General features: G+C 48.2%; 1 protein-coding gene across 4 annotated transcripts in view; it reads left to right on the top strand.

The window, feature by feature from the left end:
* Dennd2a (DENN domain containing 2A) overlaps positions 1 to 20,774 on the top strand; it is an 84,763-nt gene extending 63,989 nt beyond the window's left edge. For all 4 annotated transcript variants that reach the window (XM_003475339.5, XM_063250593.1, XM_013158847.3 and 1 more), the window contains 6 exons: positions 6,826 to 7,003; positions 7,719 to 7,760; positions 17,043 to 17,160; positions 17,609 to 17,860; positions 18,914 to 19,000; positions 19,334 to 20,774. In XM_003475339.5, the coding sequence (XP_003475387.2) occupies positions 6,826 to 7,003; positions 7,719 to 7,760; positions 17,043 to 17,160; positions 17,609 to 17,860; positions 18,914 to 19,000; positions 19,334 to 19,365 (709 nt within the window). In that variant the 3' untranslated portion in view covers positions 19,366 to 20,774. The remainder of the gene's footprint in view (positions 1 to 6,825; positions 7,004 to 7,718; positions 7,761 to 17,042; positions 17,161 to 17,608; positions 17,861 to 18,913; positions 19,001 to 19,333) is intronic.
* Positions 20,775 to 23,019: the final 2,245 nt, after the last annotated feature.

Raw genomic sequence — 23,019 nt, 5'->3', positions numbered from 1 at the left:
TGTTGCAAGGGACACAGGAAATTGGAGTTGCTGGACCTCAGTGGTTGCCCAGTCCCTCCGGCCCTGTCTAGGCAGTTTGTGGAGATGACAGGACGCCCCAAGGGACGGACTGGAGGACTTGGAGGGTGTCTCCTCACCCACCTTCATGAGCTGGCTCTGCCCTGGAGACTCAGTCTCTTCTAAAAGTGCATGGCCAGGAGAGGACGAAGTGACTGTTGTGGGTCCAGGCAGTTGTCACCATGGCGTGTGACAGGTGTGACAGCACTGGAGAGATGGGTTTTTCTGGGGAGGAGGAGTAGGTAGCCGGAGCAGGAATCACTTCAGTGCTCTCTTTGGGGCCAGAGCATGGCCATGGTGCAGTGGTGATTATGAGTGTGTACATGTGTGCAAAGTGCTTTCATTGCATTTTGAAACCCTTTCCAGCTTCCATGCGTGCCCATTTGTCCTCACCACTCTGGGAGGTGAGCACACCCCCAGGTCTGATCTTTATCCCCAGCCCTGTCACATGGGTGCTGCTGTCAGGACCCTGACCACACAAAGGTTTAGCCAGTTTGCTCCAGGAAGAGACCGCCCAGCTCTGCAGAGGACAGGGGGGAACCAGGCTGCAGTGGTCTGGGTGTAGGTGTCAGGCAGGTTCCAAGGCCCCGCCTCTCCCCATAGATATACAAGGAAATATACAGCGCGTGTTTAAATATTTTATGACAGTCAAAGACAGCTCATTAACACCCCTCAGTACTCTGCTCGCTTTGCGTGCACGATCGCACTCTTCTTGCCACTGTCTGCAGCAACTCTGGAGCTGCTCTTTTTTAAGTGTCTTTAATGAGCTGTGGTGAGAAATCTGGTGGCTGCTGCTCCTAAACGCCACCCAAGGAAAAGACAGCTCCTCAAAACTGTGCTGCGGGATCCTCCACCTTGTCCCCTGGATCCAGCAGTCTGGGACTGCCGGCTCTTCCCCAAAGTCCGTATGACCGTGAAAGGGAAACGTTTTGGGGCTGGGGATTTAGCTCAGTGGCATAAGCGCCTGCCTTGCAAGCAGGCAGTCATGAGTTCAATCCCCGGTACCGATAAAAAGGAAAAAGACAAAAAAAAAAAAAGAAAGGGAAACGTTTTGAAGCAGTTCATTACATGAAGGCAGCCACAGCAGTGCTCAGAAGAGGACTCACAGGACTGCTACAGAAAGTGGCAGGAGTGATGGGATAAGTGGGTTCAAAGAAAGAATTTTGAGGGAAGTTAGTGTTTTTTACTGTGATAATTTTTTTCTCTTTAATAGTTTTTTTTTTTCCCCAAATCCATGTTATCTCAAAGAGGAAAAAAAAAAAAGAAAAGAAAACTTAAAAACATGTCAGGTGGATTTTCCCTCACAGAAGGGAAGGCTTGGAGAGCAGACAGCCAGGACCGTCTGGGCTCAGCATCAGGTGGAGTGGTCATCTTGGCCCTTCCCCAGAGAGGCAGATACTGCTGGGGACACCAAGTCCCTCTCAGCTCAAAAGTTCTCCTTGAGCCAGGAGGAATCTGGGCCCATCTCAGGGTATTCAGCTCATGGCCAAGTATCCATAGGAGGTCAAGGCTTCTTTGGCCAGGCCTTAACAAGCAAGTGCCTAGCGAATAGTGTCTGGCCGCAAGTTTCTGACCTGGGAGACTCTGTGAGGAATAAACCTACAGCCTAAGTTGCAGCTGCCGCCTGTGTCCTCCACACAGGCCCAAACATGCGCCCATCCCAGCCCACTCAGCTTCATGGCCGAAGCTTCCTTAAGGCCCACTCCCCTTGTGAGGCCGAGCAGAGCATGAGAACAGGACATGTCACCAGGCCCAGGAGTGGCCCCGTGACATCCCTGAGTGGGTCTTCGCCTAGGTCCATGGCTCTGCTCCACAAACACGACTTACAGTATTCAGTCGTCATTGCTACTGTGTCTGCCCACGATAGGAGGAACCTGCAGGGCATTGTGGTAAATACTGTATGAGTAAGAAAAGGGTTTTAGTTGAGCCAAAAATCTGTCAAATTTGGGATAACATTTTTGCTCATTAGAGTGGACACTGCATATTTCTAAATGCTGTGTCAAGCCCAGGCCTATCAGATGGAAAGGGGACAGTGCTGGGATGGCTTCTGTTGTCATAGCAACCCACAGGAATATTTCCCTCCACTTCTTGCCTTCATGTTCCTGATGATAAACATGCTGTTTTGTAGTTTATTTATTTCAGTTCCAAAAGGCTTGGCTAAGCCTATAGAGCACCTCATAATAAAGTCAGAAGTGCACAAAAAAAATTGTATAAAAGTTTTAATTTTTTTTTTTCTTTTTGAGACAGGGTCTTGCTATGTAGTTTAAGCTGGCCTTGGACTTGTGGCAGCTACCACACCCGGCCCTGTATAAAAGTTTTAGATGGCAACAAGTCTTTTACTCAAGAAAGTCACTTTTTTTTGTTGTTTATAAACTTTTTTTTTTTTTTTTTTTTTAGATTCACACATTACTGTATCTGTGAGAGGTATTTCACAGCAGTAGCAAGGCAGATTCATACTCTTCACATCACCTTGGCCCATCTCAGCCCAGTACTGAGCTTGTTCCTGTAGGAACCTGCAAGAGAACCGAAACAGCTTGAGTTTGGCATGTGGATGTGTGGGTTAGCTTCCTGTCACTGTGACAAAGTAGTGGAGATAATCAACTTGAAAGATAAAAAGGTTGGGGCTGGTGCTATAGCTCAGTGGCACCAGTGCCTGCCTGGCAAGCATGAGATCCTGAGTTCAATTCTTGGTGCCTGTTGTATTCAGGGGTTGTGAGGAAAAAAATTAGAATCTGGACACAGAATTTATAATACTATATTATGATGGTCACCCAGAATTAAACACAAGAAAGTACAGGAAATCTGTCCATAACACTGAAGACCCAGAATATTCAGCCAAGGGCCTGGATTCCACAGCAATGTCCTGCATAAGTCTAGATAAAAATCTAAGGGGCTGGGGATTTAGTTCAGCGGCATAAGCACCTGCCTTGCAAGTGTGTGATCGTGAGTTCGATCCCTGGTATGGATAAAAAAGAAAAAGACAAAAAAAAAAAAAAAAAAAAGTCTAGCTGAAAACCTAGGAGGCTGGGGATTTAGCTTAAGTGCCTGCTTTGTAAGCGGGAGGTCATGAGTTTGATCCCTGGTACCAATAAAAAAAAAAAAAGAAAAAAAAAATCTAGAGCCCATGACAATGCCTCCCACGCATGAGTGCAACTGGAGGTCTAGAACCCTTGAGAAGAACTCACACCAGTCTCTTTTACGGATCTGCACTGAGAAGGCCCCAAAAGTCAGCGGTGGAAGCTAGGAAGTCTGTGCCGGGGGTGAGGGAGCTGTGCTGGTAGGTTGAGGGTCCTACACTGCAGCTGAAAAGTCACGCTCAAACTAAGAACCAGGACAACCCTGAAAAGTACCACAGCCATACTTATGATGTGGTACCATACTCAGCAACACAGAGGCCCTGAGCTCTTCCAACCGCAAGAACAGTTGAGTACATTCCAGAAAGCCAGCATGACAAGCTTCTCCTGGAGATTAAACAGCACACATCTTTCCCTCTGGAGCCAGGAAGTGATGCTCAATGCAAGGACCAGAGCTCTCCAAGTGAACCACAGCCACTCTCACCAACAAGGTCCCGAGCCCCTCTGATGACAATGGTCGTCGAACTCACACTGGGGAAGCTAGTCATGACGAGCTCCTCCAGGAGAACCAGTGGCTCAAATAGCAACACTTAAGAGAAACCCACACCCCCCAGCTCTTCACATCTCTATTTATACTGGCAACTTTCCTCAGATGGAACATCTATGCTCAGCACCATGCTGATTTAATTCAGCTGGTGTTAAACTGACCACCAGTCTTTAATCCATAATAGTATACCACCCCTTGAGCCAGACATGGTGGCGCACTCCTGTAATCCCAGCACTTGGGAGGCTGATGCAGGAGGATCATTGTGAGTTCGAGACCAGCCTAGGCTATAAAGTGAGCTCAAGGCCAGCCTGAACTGCATAGAGAGACCCTGTCTCAAAAACACCAAAAAAAAAAGAAAAAAAAAATAGTACCCTCCCCCCCAAAAAAAAGGAGAAAGAAAGATGAGGGGCCAGAGATTTAGCTCAGCAGCACAAATGCCTGCTTGGCAAGGATGAGATCTTGAGTTTGATCTCCGGTACCAGTAAAAAACAAAAGAAAGAAGAAAAAGTTTATTTTGTCTTACAGTTTCAGAGATTTCAGTCTCCAGCTCCTTGACTGTTGCATTGGGCCTCTGTTGGCACTAAACATATTGGCAGGAGCGTGTGAGAGGCTAGATCTGTCACTGTGGGGGCAGGGAACAAAGGGAAAGGGAGGGCCCAGAATCGTAGTGTCCCCTTGTGGAGTATGTCCTCAGTGACCCAGCTTCCAGCCACAGGCCTCCACCACCTCCCACAGCATCAAGCTGAAGACCAAGCCTGTGAGGCGTGTATGTGTAGAGGACATTCCAAAATTCATGTGGGGGTGACCACCCAGACTGCCAGGCTGTAAATTCTGGCTGTGTCTAATTAACACAGTGGTCACGTGACTCTGTGCTCGTTTCCTCTCAGCCGAGACAGTGGCAGCATCAGAGTTCCTGTGTGCTTTCCCTGACTTCGTACCTGGCAGGCACTTTTAACCTCAGCAGTGAGCTGGGAGTCCAGGCTCCTAACTGACACCTTTCAGTGCTTGGGGGACTCCGGCAGGGAGGCTCCTGTTAGTCAGAGCCAATGGACGTCTGTTCAATCCTGGCTCTTCTTTTTTTCCCCACCACTCCCCCTTAACCCCTCTTCCCTCATTTGCAAAAGCTTTATTTCCATTTTTCCCTTTTTTTGTTGTCCTTTCTTTTGCTACCTCCCATTTCCCAATATATATTTTGTTAATTATTTACACTTTCGGTTTCTTGCCCCCAGGGAAACAATGTGGTATTTAGACATGTATGTTTGATTTATTTCACTTGAGAGCATGGTCTCAAGGTGCATCCATTTGCCAAGAAATGTCTCAAGCTCATCCTTCTTTATAGCAGAGTAGTACTCCATTGTATAAAAATCTTCTTTATCCATTCTTTGGGTGATGGGCATTTGGGCTGTCTCAAAGATTTAGCAGTTACGAACTGTGCTGCTATAAATGTGTGTGCATGGGGGCTGGGGATTTAGCTCAGCGGCATAATCGCCTGCCTTGGAAGCAGGCAGTCGTGAGTTCGATCCCCGGTACCAATAAAAACGAAAAAGACAAAAAAAAAAAAAAAAAAAAAAAAAAATGTGTGTGCATGGATTGCTGTGCTATGATGCTTTTAATTATTTCTAGAAGATAAGGAAGGAGAATAGCTAAATAAAATAGGACCCATAGTCCTAATGTTGTGGCACAAACCTGTAGCCCTAGTACTTGGGAGGCTGAGATAGGAGGATCAGCACAAGTTTGAGGCCAGCATGCACTGTGTAGTGAGTTCAAGGCCAGCCTGGACCATACAGGAAGACCTTCTCTTAAAACAACAAAACAACAACAAAAAGAGTTCTCTGCCTGGTCACCGGCCTTGTTAACATTTGGCCAGCGTTCCAGGCAACAGTAACAGTATCTTGAGTTTCACTTTTACCCAGTGGTCCAATGTGCAGCTGACTGCTAGCCCGTGACCACCAAGGTCTTACCCCCATTTTTCCTGATTGCCTGGCAGAGATAGTGTGGGGAATGGAGCAAAGAAAAAGTTGGAATATAAAGCACCTGCAGGCCAGGCATGGTAGTACATACCTGTCATCCCAGCACTCTGGAGACTGAGACGGAGGATTGCCGTGAGTTCAAGGCCAGCCTGAACTACATGAGGAGGGCCTGGGTCAGAAAACAAACAAAGACACTTGCAATAAAAAAGTGAACTCAATAGCCGAGTGTGGTGCTGCATGCCTGTAAACCCAGCATGCAGGAAGCTGAGGCAGGAGGGTTGTTGCAAATTTGAGACCAGTCTGGACTACAAAGTGAGCCCAAGGACAGCCTGAACTGCATAGTGAGACCCTGTCTCAAAATGTCAAAAGAAAGAAAGAAAATAAAAAGAAAGTGAACTCAGGCTTTGGATGTCATCTCAGTTGGTTTGCTGTTGCTATGACAAGGCACTCAGGCAGGGTACTTTGTAAAGCAAAAAGATGTGGTCAGTTCCTGACTCTATGGCACCAGCTCCTTGGCAAGGCCCACCCTGGTCACTTCACCCACAGCACAGACTGGGACATGGGGTCCCATGGGGTGTAAGGGACATGCATGTGATGGAGAAAGTGAGGAGCAAAGAGGAGCCAGCCCCTCTCCAGGACCAGCCTGCCCTGCCCCACCCCAGGGAGAGTGGGATCCATTGATGGCAGGATCTCCAGGGCCTGATCATCCCCCACCTGACACCCCTCCCTGGAGACTCTGCACATGAAGTGGGGGACCATACCCAAGCCACAGGACTTGCTGTGGGTTTTGCTTGGGTGGGGAAGAGAGGGAAATGAGTGATTTGGACAAGACTTTACAGGGATCCAGGTGTGGGAGAATCGAAAGTTCAAACCCAGCCTGGGCAATTTAGCAACTCAAGGAGACCCTGACCTCAAAATACAAAATAGGGCTGGGGATATGGCTCTGTGCAAAGGCCCTGGGTGGCATTCCTCAGTACTACAAAACTAAAACTTCAGCAGACCTCACCAGCACAGCACACCTCAGACCCAAGTGAGTTTCCCAGGTGGTGACTCAGTCCCCACGGCTGCCCTCAAAGTGTCCTGCCCGCCCTGTCCTGGGCAGAAGCCCCCTCCACCCCAGCCTTCCACCTCCCCACCCCACCACCCTGACGGCCTGTCCCCTGTCTCCCCACCACAGCACCCTGTCGAAGTGCTGCCACGCGATGGTGGCGCTCATCTACCCCTTCCGCTGGCAGCACACCTACATCCCCGTGCTGCCGCCCGCCATGATTGACATCGTGTGCTCGCCCACGCCCTTCCTTGTCGGGCTGCTGGCCAGCTCACTGCCGCTGCTCCACGAGCTGCCGCTAGAGGAGGTAAGGTGGCTCCTGTCCTGGGGGAGGCGGCGCAGGGGTGAGGACATGGGGCAGCGGACACCCAGGCTTGGTCTGTGTGGTCCTGCCTGGTCGGGGCTCAGCTGGCCATTTGGTGACTGCAGCACTGTTGTGCCCTCTGAGTGAAGTATCTGTGAATGGCCTAATGTCTGCTACAACAGCAGAAATGGCCACCTACCCAGCAACCCCTTCCCCTCCTGCCAGCACTAAGCACACACAGAGCTCACGTGGCTGAGGTGTGTGTTTGAACCAGAGGCAAAGTGGACAAGGCCCATGTACTCTAGTAGGTCTTGTCCTGTCAGTTAAAGGACAATCACTAAAACCGGGCATGGTGGCATACTCCTGTAGCCCCAGGCCTCGGGAGGCTGAGGCGGGAAGATCACAAGTTCGAGCCCAGTCTAGACAACTTAGTGACTTAGCAAAATGCCATCTAACAATAGAAAAAGAAGATTGGGGGTGTAGGTCAGTGCAGAGGCCAAGTCCAAGCCCAGCACCACAAAATAAAAAGGAAACAGGAGCAGGGCAGGAAGGGCAGCCGGTCTGCACATGTCCAGCCGCACTGTTGAGTGGAAAGCCCCTCCTGCTTCTCCACGTGGGGGAGCCATGAGGGTCCCTTGCCAACCACCTCTGGCCGCAGGAGGAAGGGGAGGCTGAGTCCACGTCTGTCTGGTAGCTTGACCTCATTCCCTGTCCCCAGGTCCTGGTCGTCGACCTCATCAACAACCGATTCCTCCGGCAGGTAAGGGGGGCTGGCCCAGTCCTACGCCCTTGGCTTTCTCCCCTTTGGTCCTTGGGGCTCAGCTCCCCAGCTCTGAAAGGCCCTGGGAGAAAGAATGAGACAGGCTAGGGCAAAGAGGAGGACACTGGCCTGAGACTGACTTCCTTGTGCACTGACGGGAAAAGATTTTCTAAGTTAGAATCAGGACCCAAAATTACATGCGTGAGGGTGTGTTTGCTTTTGTGGTTCTGAAGACCGAGCCCTGGGCTTTGTACTTCTTGGAAAACACTGTAACATTGAGTATCCCCAGCCCCCAAACTGTATTTTAAAAAAGACAGAGAGGCCATGTGTGGTGATGCATGCCCGAAATCTAACATTCAGGAGGCTGAGGCAGGAGGGTCACTGTGAGTTTGAGGACAGCCTGGGCTATGACACTGTCTTAAAAAATTATAATAATAGTAATAATAATAATGCTGTTAGAGACAGAGGCAGTGAGATAGAGTTTCAGTGGTTTTCATGTTATCACTGTTGCAGGTAGTTTTCTGAAATGATCACAGATTACTTTCATTGTCAGAGAAAGTAACACACCTGCATTTTTTGTTATTTGTCTGAGAACTTTAGCTATTCTCAGATCTTGTAAAGAATAACTACACTGGGAGCCAGGTATTTAGCCCAGCAGTATAGGCACCTCCTGGCAAATGTGAGGCTGTAAGTTCAGTCCCGGGTACCAAAAAAAAAGGAATAACTCCGCTGGAGGCTGAGCAGGGCAGATTTATGAATTCAAGCCCAGCCTGACTTTCTGAGTTAGCAAGATCCCGTCCCGGAACTGAAAAGAAGGGCCAGGGTCGTGGAAGGCGCAATACTGTTGTAGAAACACCAGGACCAGGGTCTGGGGATTTAGTTCAGCGGCATAAGCACCTGCCTTGCAAGCAGGCAGTTGTGAGTTCGATCCCTGGTACCGATAAAAAGGAAAAAAAAAAAAAAAAAAAAGAAACACCAGGACCAAATCAGATGGGAGACACAGTCACCCAGGAGTTGAAAGGCAACTCCTTATTGTGCCAGCTGCCTGGGAAAACAATTCTAATTACCAAGTCCCACCCTGGGGTTAAACAGACCCGTATATGTTTTAGCCAGGAAGTACTAAAGGCTGATAGCAGGTTATTTTACAATTGGTCACATAGGCTGGGTCATGTGTTGTCAGGCAGACTTGCTCTGGGCTGAAAGGGGTTTCTTATCACACAGCAGGAAGGTCAGGGGCTTGGGTGAGTGAGTAGAATCAATCATTGTTTTTAACTGAGCCAATTTGTCCTTTTTTTATATACCGAGACTCAAACTCATGCCCTTAGACTTGCCAGGTAGGTGCTTGCATGCAGAGCTCTATCCCTGGCAATGATCTTGAAGAAAGTTAGCATAACAAGATGTACTTTCAGATTGATTTATGTCTATCTTACAAGTTGCAGCTGGCATGGGGGATCTCAAGGCGAGCTTGCCTTTCCTGCTTTTAATATAATGTCGTTGATAAGTTTTAAAATTTCTTTTACATTCCCCTCTGTTTTTTTTTTTTTTTTTTTTTTTTGTTTGTTTGTTTTCTTTTGAGACATTGTCTCACTATGCAGTTCAGGCTGGCCTTGAGCTCACTTTGTAGCCCAAGCTGATCTTGAACTCGCAATGATCCTCCTGCCTCAGCCTCCCGAGTGCTGGGATTACAGGCATGAGCCACCACGCCCGGCTCTCCCCTCTGTTTTTTATATAGGGAAGGTTCTTTTTACAGAGCTGTAAGCAGCTGATAGGAGGGGTGGATTTGTAAAAGCAGTTGGTGGTATATGGCCTCAAACTGTTTAGATAGAAAATGGGTCAGTCTCACACAGGGACCTAACAGAAGTATTGACAGGAGAGCCATTATTGGCCTGAGTAAGCCTCCTACCCATGAAGGGAGAAAATCCAGGGATTCCCACCAGGAAGAAACACTTATCCCATTTCTCGTGGTATCCAGAGTAAACCAAAGGGTCCCAATTATCGGGGTAGACATTCAAATCCGAGACCAGGAAAGCAGTAATACAGAGGCTCATGTTCTGCTGAAGAAACATGTGGTAAATCCCATCATAGAACACAGAAAGGTTCCAACATTTGCCTGGGGTGAGGCACCAGGTTATGGAGGCACAGTTAGACGACACATTCTGAGAATCTCCAGGTCCCAGGAAGTGCGTGGTGACGCCCCTTATCTGGGATGGAGGGCCTTGGAGCCGACCTCTAATGAGTAACAGTGAACCTGGATGCATCTGGAATCAGTCCCAAAGCCGGACAGGATAATGTTGTAAGCAGCATACAGAGCCAACCGTCTTTGCGCAAGCTGGGATTGACGTGCTGCAGAACTACAGGAGTCCCAATACCCAGTTTTAAGGAGCAGTGGAGATTGGGCTCTTGGAGACCAGAGTTAGTGCAAAACTTAGAACTGGCAACCCAAATAGTCGGGATAACCTTTTGAATTCACAACAGCATTGCACATTCCTTGCCTGAGCATCCACTCAGATGACCAGCAAAGTGGCCCCAGGCCCTTATGATATCATTGGGATTGTATGTATGATGCTGAACAAGATTATAGGCACCTTTTGTGTAATTTGAGAGAACTAGAGACTGGATGAGAGAAGGTGTTTTTTGAGGGCCCTTTTAGATATTTAGTCCTCTTTGGTTTTCTTTTCCAGGCCAATATACATTGGCACATCTCCAAATATTACAATGCCAGTTTTGCAGGTTACCATACATATATGCAGGGTTACACATGGTGGTTCCTGTCAGCCTTGACAAACATACTTCTTGTTGGTTTAGTAAGTCCATTCCCAACTCTGGTCACCGCAGACTGTGTAATAATCATTACTCCTTTTGTCAGGGCAGACATCAAAGTGTAAAGTCACAGTAGGCTGGTGGGGGCCCCATCTGGAGTGGCTGAGGAGATCTTGTGTGCTCCCACCCAGGTGGACTTGAAACTCCCCAAATCCTCCCCTTTGAGCAAGAGTGAAATGGAGTAACCCCAATACACCTATCAAAGGGACAGGGGTGGTGGCCGTTTTACAGGTTTGACAGACAGTTTGAAGTACTGAGTCCATCAATCATAACAAGATAGAAAAGAACAAAGATAACCTTTTCTGGAACTCTTCAATCTTTTGAGGATACAATCCAAAGTCCAACAGCAAATACCAAAACCAACAGGTAGAACAAGGCTAGGAATGCAACAGAATAACAGTACATCAGGGCTATGAGTATTCCGGTATATGATGTCCATTTAATCTGTAACCGTATATTGACTCACCGACTCCCAGAGCAGAGCTTGAGGGTGTTGTCTCTTCAGCGTGGTCTCCAAGGGGGTCAACTAGTCAGGGTAGGTCTTCCAAGATTCAGCAGGATGAACCCTTTTGATTCTGGAGTGGTAAGTCCAGGGCTGGGTCTCTGTCATGGATAGCAGTTTTATCTATGGTACCCAAGTGTCTTGATTTTTAGTCACAGTTGTGTTTAGTTAGGGTTTAGTACATTCATTCCACTTTGCCAGAACTTTGGGGCCTATAGGCAGCATGAAGATTCCATTTGATGTTTAATTTTTTTGGTCAGCTTCTGGGTCATTTGTGCTACAAATATCTATACTTGGGGCAGCCCATATCTAAGAATATTTTTTCTTAATATTATCTTGCATACTTTAGAAATATTTTCAGTCCTAGTGAGCAATGTGTCTGGTTATCCAGAATAAGTACAAACAAGGACCTATAAGTACTTGTATCCTTGATAGGGCTTAATTTCAATAAAGTCTACTTGGGGGTCTGCAAAAGGAGAATCCTGCATGCTGAATTCCATACGGTAGCTGTGGGATCGCTGAGGCCTCAGTCTTTGCATAAATTTGGCATCTTTGGCTGACAGCTGCACAAACTGATGTCAATTTTGGGATATAATATTAGCGACTCAGAAGCTGGGCCGTAGCAGTTTTATCTCCATGGCTGATGCCATGATGACGTTTTACCCAGAAGGAAGCTGACTCCTTTGGTGTGATGACTGGGTCATCCAGCAGAGTCCAGACTCCATTTGGACCTACATTTGTTCCTTCCTATTGAGCCCATTTTATTTCTTTTTAAGTATAAAGGAGGGAACAGGTACAGGCTGAGAATAGTCTTTGGTAGGATCTCATGTTGTATCTCTAAGTTGTGAACCAAATCATTGTCTCCCCATCATGAGCCTTCTGTGGTCAGTTTGGCAGCCTTGTCCACCTTCTGGTTTCCAAGGGTGATGGTATCTTTTACCTTTTGATGTCCTTTACAATGTATGACAGCCACCTTTTTGGCAAAAGCAGCCAGAAGCTGTAGAATTTTATCCTTATTCTTAATTTGTTTTCCTGTGGCTATCAGAAGGCCACACTCCTTGGTGGTAACAGAGGAGTTACAGGCCGGCGCTACATTGTCCTTTTTTAAAATTTTTACCTTGTCCATTTTTAACAAGAGCTACTTCTGTCTATGAGCAGGGTGCACTCAGCATCTGTTAAAATCTCCATCTAAAGATCAGGCAGACTCGCCCAGTGCTATCTGTCAACATAAGGCAGTCATGGTCTGGCTGTCCAAGTTCTGTGGGCCAGTAAGTGGCTGGGTTCAGAGCTTTGACTGGCTGAAAAGTGATTCAGGGATTTCCAACAAGCAGTCCCTGGTACTGGGTGATGTAGCTCTTCGAGAGTCATTGGCCTGACTGTTGAGTAGCTCAAGAATAACGTGTGGCCCCTGACTAGTCAGGTTCTGTCCCAAAATCAGTTTGTTTGCCTCCTTAATTAAAAGGGCAGTAGCAGCCAGCACCCGCAAACAAGGAGGCCATCCTTTTGATACTGAGTGTAGAGTCTTACACAGGTAAGCAGCTGGCCTTTCCCAGGGCCCACAGTTTGTGTTAAGACTCCTGAAGCAACATGTTCCATCAATGAACAAATTGAGAAGGTGATTCAACGGGGAATCCTAGTGTAGGAGCTCAAGCTAAAGCCCTTTTGATCTGTTTGAAGGCTTCAGTTTCTTTTAAAGCCCAATAAATTACTTCACTTTTTGTTATGTTTTTTGGGTTTTTTTTGTTTTTTTTTTTTTTTTTAGCATATCATAGAGTGGCCTTGCTTTATCAGCAAACCCAGGTAGCCATATCTCATAAAATCTGGCTGCTCTAAGGAATTCTCAAAGTTCCCTTTTGCAATGGGGCTGCAGAATGGAGTAGATGACTTCGTGTGTGTGTGTGTGTGTGTGTGTGTGTGCGCGTGTGCATGTGCGTGTGCGTGTGTGTGTGTGTGTGTGTTTGAGATGGGGTCTCACTATGAAGTTCAGGTTGGCCTTGAGCTCACTTTGTAGCCCATGCTGGCCTCAAACTTGCAAGGATCCTCTTGCCTCAACCTCCAGAGTGCTGGGGTTATAGGAGTGCGCCACCACACCAGCTTTATTTGTCTTTTTTTATTATCTGTTTTTGGTACCAAGGGGGAATCAAACTCACAACCTTGCACTTACCAGGCAGGTGCTTATGCCCTGAGTTACATCTCCTGGAGCCCTTGTTTTAATCAAATCCTAAGTGTCTGACTTTCTGTTTACAGATTTGAGCCTTAACTCCATCAAATCAATAAGCAACTATGTGCACTTAATTAGATAAACCACGTTCATAAGCTTTCCCTCTGTACATAAGCTTTCTAGTGTTGTTATTTTTAATCTCTTTAGTGGGACAAAACTTTTATGGTACAGAATCCTCTCATATCAAATTATGTTTACATTTACATTTATATTCCAGAATAACAAGTTTTGACTCTTTGGATCCCATCCTCTCTCTGTGGCGTATGTAGGGTGTCCTTGAATGGTAGTGCAATGTAGAAACACAGGTTAGGGCCCAATCAGACTCCGTAGCGCTTAATACCATTTTAATATCTTTTTCTCATCTACTATAAACCTTTTACAAGAAACTTGGCTGAGCCACTTGAATTTTAAAATGTTCCTTTTTTTCCTCTGGTTAGCAAGCTTGACTGACTGCCAGCAGACCTCTGAGTAACCTCTGGAATTAGTGTTTTGATTGTAAAACAACAGAGCAGAGAGCAAGTTAACCCTAGAATTGCCACTTGCCCCAGGCTGGAGCTGTCTCAGCTGCCATACTTTTGCAGGCAGCACCAGACTGATGAAGCTGAGTAAGAGCTGGTCTTGATTGGAGCTTTGGGAGGTAGGGGAGACCCTGGGCCCAGTCGCATCTTGCATTCTCTTTGACATGAAAAGATAAACCCTGTTTTGTTTACTCTTCAGTCTCGGCAGGCACAGCTGGGCCTAAGTCTTCTGGCCTTGTAGTTTGGCCACTGGATCAGCTGGCTGCTCTTTTAATTAGCCTGCCTGTAGTGCCTACCTGTACGTCCCAGGGCACTAAAGTTAAGCATCTATTTATCTTTATTCATCATAATAAAGGTCATTTTTTAAATTAAGTGTAAGTGGGCCTCTCAAGTGGACAGGGAGTAGCATCTACAGATGAGATGAGTGGAGGTGATGACTGGCCAGATTAGGTTCTGGTGAGCTAGATGGGGCAAGAGGTGTGGTGAATGCAGCTGCCCAGGGTAAGCACGTAAGGGCAGTTGCACAGCATGAGGCTCAGGGAAGGGGAGGGTGTCGGTGACGGAACACAGACAATGACTGACTGGACTCTCCAGAGTTAGGGTGGAAAGGCAGCCAGCATAGCATCAGATGAACAAGTGGAGGGCTGGCAACAGAAGGACTGGTGGCTGGAACCAGTCCAATTGGCAGGGCGTAGAGCCAGGAGTGCAAGGGGAAAGCCTGGCCAATAAAAGATGCTACATTTGCCAAGGAGGAATCCTCAGGAAGAATGGGCGTTGTTCAGGCAGTTTTGTTTAAGAACAGAACCATTTTGGTTTCATTTTAACTTTGTAATTACCAGAAAATACCTCTTTTTTTAATTTTAAAGGCTTAAAAAAAAACAATTATTTAAGATATGTTGTTTAAGATATATTCCAGAATTATAAGCTTTGACTCATTATACCCCATCCTTTCTGTGGCATATGTAGTGTGCCCTTGAGTGGTGGTGCAACCTGGAAACACAGGTTAGAGCCTAAGCAGCTTCTGTAGCCCTAAGCTCCTGGGTCAGGGTAGTGCATTCACCATGGAACACAGACGGAATGACCTATTGCTTACATTGTTCTATAGACATCCACACAATCATTCAGCAGGCATACAAAGGCTAACACATTCCCACCCACAGACCCTGGGGCAAACAGTCCAAAACACAAGCTGACTGTCCTAACACAGACTGCTAAGACAGGCTTTGAGAGTTAATCAGGTCCTCATTTCATCCTGAAGGAGAGTGGAACTGACGAGCTAAAACAGACTGGTTGACAGAGGGATGTCGAGGGCCCTTTGAGGTTCAGACCTTATTGCATTCTGAGTCCTCTTAGGGTCACTGCTGTCGCACAGGGGCTCCCACTCCTGGACTGCTGAGGAGACACTGAGAAAAGGGTGCACCTTCTTGTCTGCAGTTCAGAGGGTGAGCCCCTGTCATGGTCAGCAGTCCTCCACCAGTGACTCAAATGGGTCATCACAGTGTCTTCCTGGCTAAATGCACCAAGACATGTGGAAAAACCAGGACTGAATCAGATGGAAGACACACAGTCACTGAGGGATTGTACACAGAGAACAATTCAGATCAGGACATGGAGTTTATAATATTTTTATAATGGTCACTGGGAGTTAACACCGGAAAATGCAGGAAATTTATCCACAACACCAAAGACATAGATTATTTAGTCAAGGGTCTAAACCCCACAGCACATGTCCCACATGTGTCCAGATAAAAACCCAGAACTCAGGACATTGCCTCCCACGAGCCAACTGGAAGCCCAGAGCCCACAAGAAGGACTCATGCCAGTCTCTTTTATGGAACCGTGCCAGAAAGACCCAAGGGTCAGCGGTGGAAGCCAGAAAGTCTATGCCAGCAGGATGAAGGAGCTGTGCTAGTGGGATGAGGGTTCTACACTGGAGCTAAGAAGTCACACTCACAACAAAAAGCAGGGCTAGCCTGAAAGGCACCACAGCTGTCCTCAGCGACACAGAGGCCCTGAGCTCCTCCAACGACAAGCACAGTCGGGTATGTGCCAGGAAGCAGCGTGACGAGTTCATCCTGAAGACCAGGCAGCACATGTTTTCCCCTCCGGAGCCAGGAAGCAATGCTCGATGTGAAGACCAAAGCTTCTCCAGGAGAACCAACAGCTCAGACAGCAACTTGTAGGAGAACCCACAATACCTCCTTTAACACCTCAATCCCTCTCAACAACTCTCTTCTTCTCTACCTATTTATCCTGACAACCCTCCTCAGGTGGAGCATCTTCTCTCAATGCATGCTGATGTAATCCAGCTGGCGTTAAGTTGACCACCAGTTTTCAAACCATAACAGAAGGCAACTCTTTATTATGCCAGCTGGCTGGGAGAAGCAGAGTTCCAAATCACCAGCCCTCTCCTAGGGTTAAACAGGCACTTACATAGTTTTAGGCAGAAAGTACTAAAGACTGATGGCAGGTTATTTTATAATTGGTTACATAGGCTGGGTCATGTGTTGTCAGGCAGACTTGCTCTGGGCTGAAAGGGGTTTCTTATCACACAGCAGGAAGGTCAGGGGCTTGGGTGAGTGAGTAGAATCCACCATTGTCTTTTAACTGAGGGAGTCTGTCCTTGAAGCACATTAACACAAGATGTACTTTCTGGTTGACTTGTGTCTACCTTACAAGTTGCAGCTGGCATGGGGGCATCTCAAGGCTAGCTGAGTCTAGGCTTGCCTTTTCTGCTTTTAATATACTGGGTTTTTTTTTTTGGGGGGGGGGTTGTGTGCATTTTTGTTTGTTTTGTTCTTTGGTAATGGGGATTGAACTCACGACCTCACCCTTGCCTGGCAGGCACTTATGCCACTGAGCTAAACCCACAGCCCTTTTAATATACTGTTGGGTTATAAGTTTTAAAATTTTCTTTATGGTACGAAGGTTCAGTCCCTAGTACCACAGAAAAAGAAGGGAAAGGGATGAGTCCCAGAGAGGCTTGCTAGCATTCTGCCGCAGTGTACTTTGGGTTGCTGGACTCTGCAGTATAGGTGCCACTTTCCTTATTAGCTCCTTCTGTCCCTCCCAGAGGCTCCGGGCCTCTGCTGTGGGCCCAGGGGTTTGAGGACAGCCTGGGTTACCTAATGAGGTGAAGCCCAGCCTGGACTACTGTCTTAATAATAATAATAATAATATAAACAGGCACTGAGCTGCCTTCCTGTGTCTCTCCTGCACAGATGGAGGACGAAGACTCCATTCTGCCCCGGAAGCTGCAGGTGGCCCTAGAACACATTCTGGAACAAAGGAATGAATTGGCCTGTGACCAGGACGGAGGGTCCCCAGACTGTGAGCATGGTAAGCCTGTTCCTGCTGTGCCTCAAATCCTTGAGAGAAAGGGTAGGAGACACAGGAGGAAAACGGGGTTTCTTTGCTTGAATCTGATTTCATGAAAGACTTGAATTATGGGGAGAACTCCACACTACCCTCAAGGCAGCCCTGAAAAGAAGGCAGAGAAATGGCCTGGGCCAAGCATGATGGCAGACACCTCTAATCCCAGCACTCAGAGGCTGAGGCAGGAGGATTGCTGCAAGTTTGAGGCCAGCCTGGAGTACATAATGGGTTTAAGGCCAGCTTGGGTTACACAGAAAGTCCTTATCTCAAAAAGCAAAAACAAAAGTAGAATAGAAGTGGTTTGATGACCTAAGGTGACTTTCTCCTGGATGGCAGAGGGAGGGGCGGGTCTTCATAGCTATGTAGCTTCTGCCTGACGAAAACCCTCATGCCCCGCTCCCCTCCCCTCCAGGCCCCAGGTGCAGCCCCCTGAGCGAAGTGGTGTCCGAGGCCTTCGTGCGCTTCTTTGTGGAGGTCGTGGGCCACTACCCACTGTTCCTGACACCAGGCGCAGGCGAGCGTGAGGAGCGGGCCCTGCAGCGTGAGGCCTTCCGCAAGGCCGTGTCCTCCAAGAGCCTGCGCCGCTTCCTTGAGGTCTTCATGGAGACCCAGACCTTCCGGGGCTTTATGCAGGAGCGTGAGCTGTGCCGGCAAGACACCAAGGGTAGGTGCTGTCCTGAGGGTAAAGGGTGCCAGCAAGCACAGCACCCACTTGTTGAGAGCTGGTGCAAGGCCTGGCCTCCCTGCCTCACCCTCCCTGCTTCCCTTGTTCAACAACGCCCCCTCCAGGTATTACCTTGCAAAACCCTCCAGAACCAGCCAGGTGGGGCTCACTCCTATAATTCCAGAACTCAGGAGGATGGCAAGTTTGAGCTCATACTAGGCAGGTTAGCAATTGGGGAGGCCTTGTCTCAAAAAAAAAAAAAAAAAAAAAAAGAAGACATAATGGCATAGGTCCGTGATCCAAGCACTTTTGGAGGCTGAGGCAGGAGAATCTCCATGAGTTCAAGGCCAGCCTGAGCCACATAGTGAACTCAACGTCAGCCTAGGCTGGGAACATCACTTAGCAGCACAGTGAACATAAGGTCATGAGTTCAATTCCTGATACCAAAAAGAAAAAAAATTCAAAGACAGTGAAAAAAAATTCACTAGACTACATAGTGAGACCCTGTCTCAAAATAAATAAATAAATAAAAATAAAATAAATAAAGGGCCACAGATGTAGCTTAGCAGCACAGCACCTGTCTGGCAAGTGTAAGGTTCGATTTCTGGCACCAAACCGACCAAATGAATAAATAAATAAAATCAAAAGAAGCCCAGAGGCCTAGCTCAGTTCATTCTCCCGTACCACAGTCCATCAGTCAGTATTTACCAGTCACTGTGTGCTGAAGGGCTGGAAGGCAGCGAGGCTTAACAGGAACCAAAGACCTGCTGACCTCTGAAGAGACCACAAAAGGAAGGGGCCCAGCCTTCTTGGCCTTGGGGGTGAGGGGTCAGGCGTGGCTTTGAAACCGCGTGCCCAGTGCAGTGTGGACACCTGGGAAGTGTATGCTGAGTCACGACGCAGTTGTGTGTACGGGCTGACTGCAGCTCTCTGCAGTCAGTTCTGCCCAAGCCAGGGCAGGTAGAAGGGCAACTCTGAGGTGTGCTAGGGGAAGTGTCCCCCGTGGGGCCACACAGAGGAAAAGGTGACAGGACTGGGGTCTCTTGTCGCCAGGTCTGTTTGAGGTCCGCGCCCAGGAGTACCTGGAAACACTGCCTAGTGGGGACCACAGCGGCGTCAACCGGTTCCTGAAGGGACTTGGTAAGGCCACAACCTCTGTCCAGCACCTCTCTGCAAAATACTTGGCCAGTTTCCTCTCAAAGCCAGGGCTGAAAATAATGTGGGGCTCTACTACCTCCACAGGGCAGGTGAAATGGCATTTGTATGTCCTGTGCTGGTTTGTCCCCAACCTGTAATCCCAGTACTTGGGAGGCCGAGGCGGGAAGATTGCTACAGTTTCAAGGCCATTCTGGGCTTCTGAGTAGGCCAAAGCCAGCCTGAGCCACATGCCACAGGGTCTCGAAAAAGAAAAGGGCAGCAGTTAACTCACTAGCATTTCCCGGTATCATTAAATATCCTTATTTTCTTTCTTAGGCAACAAAATGAAGTTTCTCCACAAGAAGTAGCCTTGCTGAGTCTCAAGGAAAGCGTCCACCTAGTGGCCACGGGTTTCCGCAGTTCCTGGAAGCCTCTTTGAGGAGCTGGGCCCTGGGGTGTCCCAGGGTGGGGACAGAGAACAGATGGCCCCAGCCAACAGCTCTGCTGTGGAGATCAACAGGCAACACGTTATTTTCATGGTTGGTTTTGGGATTTGGGGATTTTTAATCATAGCTGTTAAAAAGTGTTTGGTGTTTCCTGTTGTTATGCCAGGGCCAAGCTCTTTCCCTGGGCCCCCTGTCTGCAGCTCGACCCAGCAGGAGGAGAAGTGAAAGACAGGAGCAAGCACCACTACTCAGGACAGGGGACAGGGGACAGGCGTAGCTGGGTGGGGACAGTCTCCGGTCCTTCTGCTCCTCCCGCTGGGTCGGTGACGCCACCTGGTGGCTGAGGCCACGGACGCCTGTGTTGCATGGACCAGACTTGCTGGTGGCCTTGTCTTCTGGAAGCCTCTAAGGCTCCCAGCCTGGGACTCAAGGACACTCATGGGAAGAGGAGACTGAACAGTGTTCATTCCTGGGGCCTAAAGCTTGTGACACTGATTGGACCTTTAGCCATCACCAAGACCACACTGGCATGCAGACAGAGAGGACATGGGGAGGCTGTAGTCCTGGCAGGGTGGGGGTGACCTGGTAAGATGCAGGGACTCTGGATTGCAGGAGCCGTGGCCACAGTCTGAGAGGCACTGTGGGGCCAGCACTTGGGGTACCCCCAGTGGGTCCCCATGGAGTGCCAGCAGAACCTGATGGAAGCACAGAAGTGAGACTCAGACCTCAGTGGTGACACGGCGGGGGGGGGGGGGACCTTGCTGCACAGTGGAGGTTCAGACTTTTCAGAGAGTAGGGGTTACCACCCCAAAATTATAGCCAGGGTTGGGGTACCCATTTCTTTTCCAGAGAAGACCCAGAGTTAATTTCAGGTTCACAAGAACTCCTCAAAAGTAGGGAGCAGGCTATGCATAAACATTAACAGGAGAAAAGTCAGGCACGGTGGTACACCTGTAATCCAGCAGGCTGAGGCAGGAGGGTTGCTGAGAGTTCAAGGTTGGCCAGGGCTATATGGTAAGTTCAAGGCCCAACTGAAGGACATAAGGAAACCCTGTCTCAAAACAACAATAAGAAAAGAAACATTAACTCAAGGAGCTATGTGGCAGGGCTCAAGGGAACCTAGATGAGAACCTGGAGTACGGGGCGCAGGAGTTCATGTCTAACAAGTTCCCCACATTTATTTTATTAATGGCAATTCTGTATATTTTTATATTGTCCAAAAATAACCACTCATTATTTTGGAATATGCTTTTCTTTTCTAACTTATTTCTTATTATATTGTTTACTTAAGACTTCCACATGAATAAATATGCATCTTTATTAATATTCAATGGTTGTGTACTATTTTTTGAATGGATATATTAAAAGTAATCTTGGGCTGGGGATTTAGCTCAGTGGCATAAGTGCCTGCCTTGCAAGCGTGTGGTCGTGAGTTTGATCCCTGGTACCAGTAAAAAAAAACAAAAAAAAGTAATCTTGTTGGGCATGGTAGCACTCCCACCACTTAGGGAGGCTGAGGCAGTATCATCACCCTCTGCAATGTAGCCAACTGTCCATTGTGCAAAGTTAAAGTAGGCTGAGGAACTTGGAACAAGGGACCAAAGGAGAGTAGTAGTAGCTGGGCCTGGTGGTGATCATTGGCATCCCAGCATTCTGGGAGACTGAGGCAGGAGGATGGCAAATCGGGCCCAGCCTGGGCCACTTAGTGAGACCCAGCCTCAATAGGAAGACAGAGCTGGGGACGCCTCTCAGTGCAGAGCCCTGGGCTCAGTCCCCAAGACAGTCCTGGGAGACAGAGGAGACTGAGAGCAGTGAACCCTGCTCACAGCTGGGCAGGGTGGTGGGAGGGGGCTGGGAGGGTGAGAGCTTTTGGTTTGGGCTTTATTGCTTGTGTATTTGTTGCTTTGCCAGGGGTGGCCCCCAGGGCCTTGCTTGTGCTAGGTAAGTGCTGTCTGTACCCACTCTGCACCCGACCCAGCAGTGCTATTTGGTTCAGGGCAGTGCAGCTGGACTGATACGGATTAAGAGCAGCGAAATATGGGAGGCTGAGGCAGGAGGATTGTTGAGAATTCAGTGCAGCCTGGGCTACAAAGTGAGCTCAAGGCCAATCTGAATTGCATAGCAAGACCCTGTCTCAAAAATTTTAAAAAAGAAAAAAAAAATTTTTTTTAAAGCAGTGAAATAAATGGCAGTTAGTAAACAGAACCCAGTGCAAAGCAAGTGGCCAGGAAGCCAGAATGTCCTAGGGCATGTCCTCACCCTGAGCTGTGGATCTTGCCTCCTAGGAGCCAACTCCTCTAACTCTGGGAAGCTGAGGCAGGAGGGTCACAAGTTCAAACCCAGCCTCGGTATTATAGTGACTTAATGAGACCATGTCTCAAAATACAAACTGTAAAAGGTCTGGGCATAAAGCTCAGTGTGAAAGCCCAGGGTTCCATCCCCCAATATAGCGTGTGGGGAAGGTAGCATACATTTTCTATGAAGAACATTTAAAAGCTGGGTGTGGTGACCCATAACTGTGATCCCAGCATTAGGGAGGCTGAGGCAGGAGGATGAGTCTGAGACCAGCCTGGCTAAGTAGTAGTTCAAGGCCAATCTGAACTACACAGGGACCCTGTCTCAAAACACAAAGAATTGGGGCTGAGGATTTAGCTCAGCGGCATAAGCGCCTGCCTTGCAAGCAGGCAGTCGTGAGTTCGATCCCTGGTACCGATAAAAAGGAAAAAGACCAAAAAAAAAAAAAAAAAAAAAACCACAAAGAATTTTAACAGTAGTAGATTGAAGCCCACTACTAATAATAACAGCTGCTATTTCTTGTTGTTTTGTCCACTGCTATGGTAACTTATTGTACTTTACTCACTGCCCTGTAAACTGCAGAAGAGTATCAAGTTTGCTGCTGAATTTGGAACCTAAAACCTGGACCTGGCACCAAGTAGCCACTTAAATGTTTGATGAATGAATAAACAACTCACACTGCTGGGCAGAGTGCAGCCTGTCCCCAGACCATAGCTTCATAGAAATCCTGTGCACTCTGCAGGCAGTCCAGCACCCATTTACGGAGATGGCCTGGCTCGCCTGTGATGGCTGTCCCTGCATGTCAGAGACCCAGGCTGGTACACGCTGGGCAAGAACTCTTCCATTGCGTTACACACAGGCTTCATCCAGGACTCTGTCAGTGGTGAGCAGTGCCCAGGGCCACACTGCTCCTCAAGGACGCAGCCAAAGTCTTACCAGGGGCCCAAGGACCATCATCCATGAGGGGTCACTTCAAACTCGCTGTCCTCCTGTCTCAGCTTCCTGAGTGCCGGGATTACAGCCCAGTGCTACCACACAAGACTAAAATGAACCAGCTGAAAGTGAACAGTTTAGTGCATCCATCATGTGCAATAGCACCCCTCTTAAATTCTAAAACCTTCTCTTTACCCTAAAAGGAACCAGGCAGCACCTGGCAGACTGAACAGAGCGCGGTGGATGATTGGCCAGGAGGGGCTGAGGCAGGCAGAGATGGTGACTGTGTACCTTTCCTGGCCCCCCATGACTGTGCCCACCCCCACCCTGCTGCAGGAGGGGTGCTGT

This window comes from Cavia porcellus, unplaced genomic scaffold, assembly GCF_034190915.1.
Source record: "Cavia porcellus strain 051 isolate PalLab524CR breed Dunkin Hartley unplaced genomic scaffold, mCavPor4.1 scaffold_6, whole genome shotgun sequence".
NCBI lineage: Eukaryota > Metazoa > Chordata > Mammalia > Rodentia > Caviidae > Cavia > Cavia porcellus.
The sequence above is the reverse complement of the archived record's forward strand: the minus strand, read 5'-3'. Positions and strand labels throughout refer to the sequence as shown.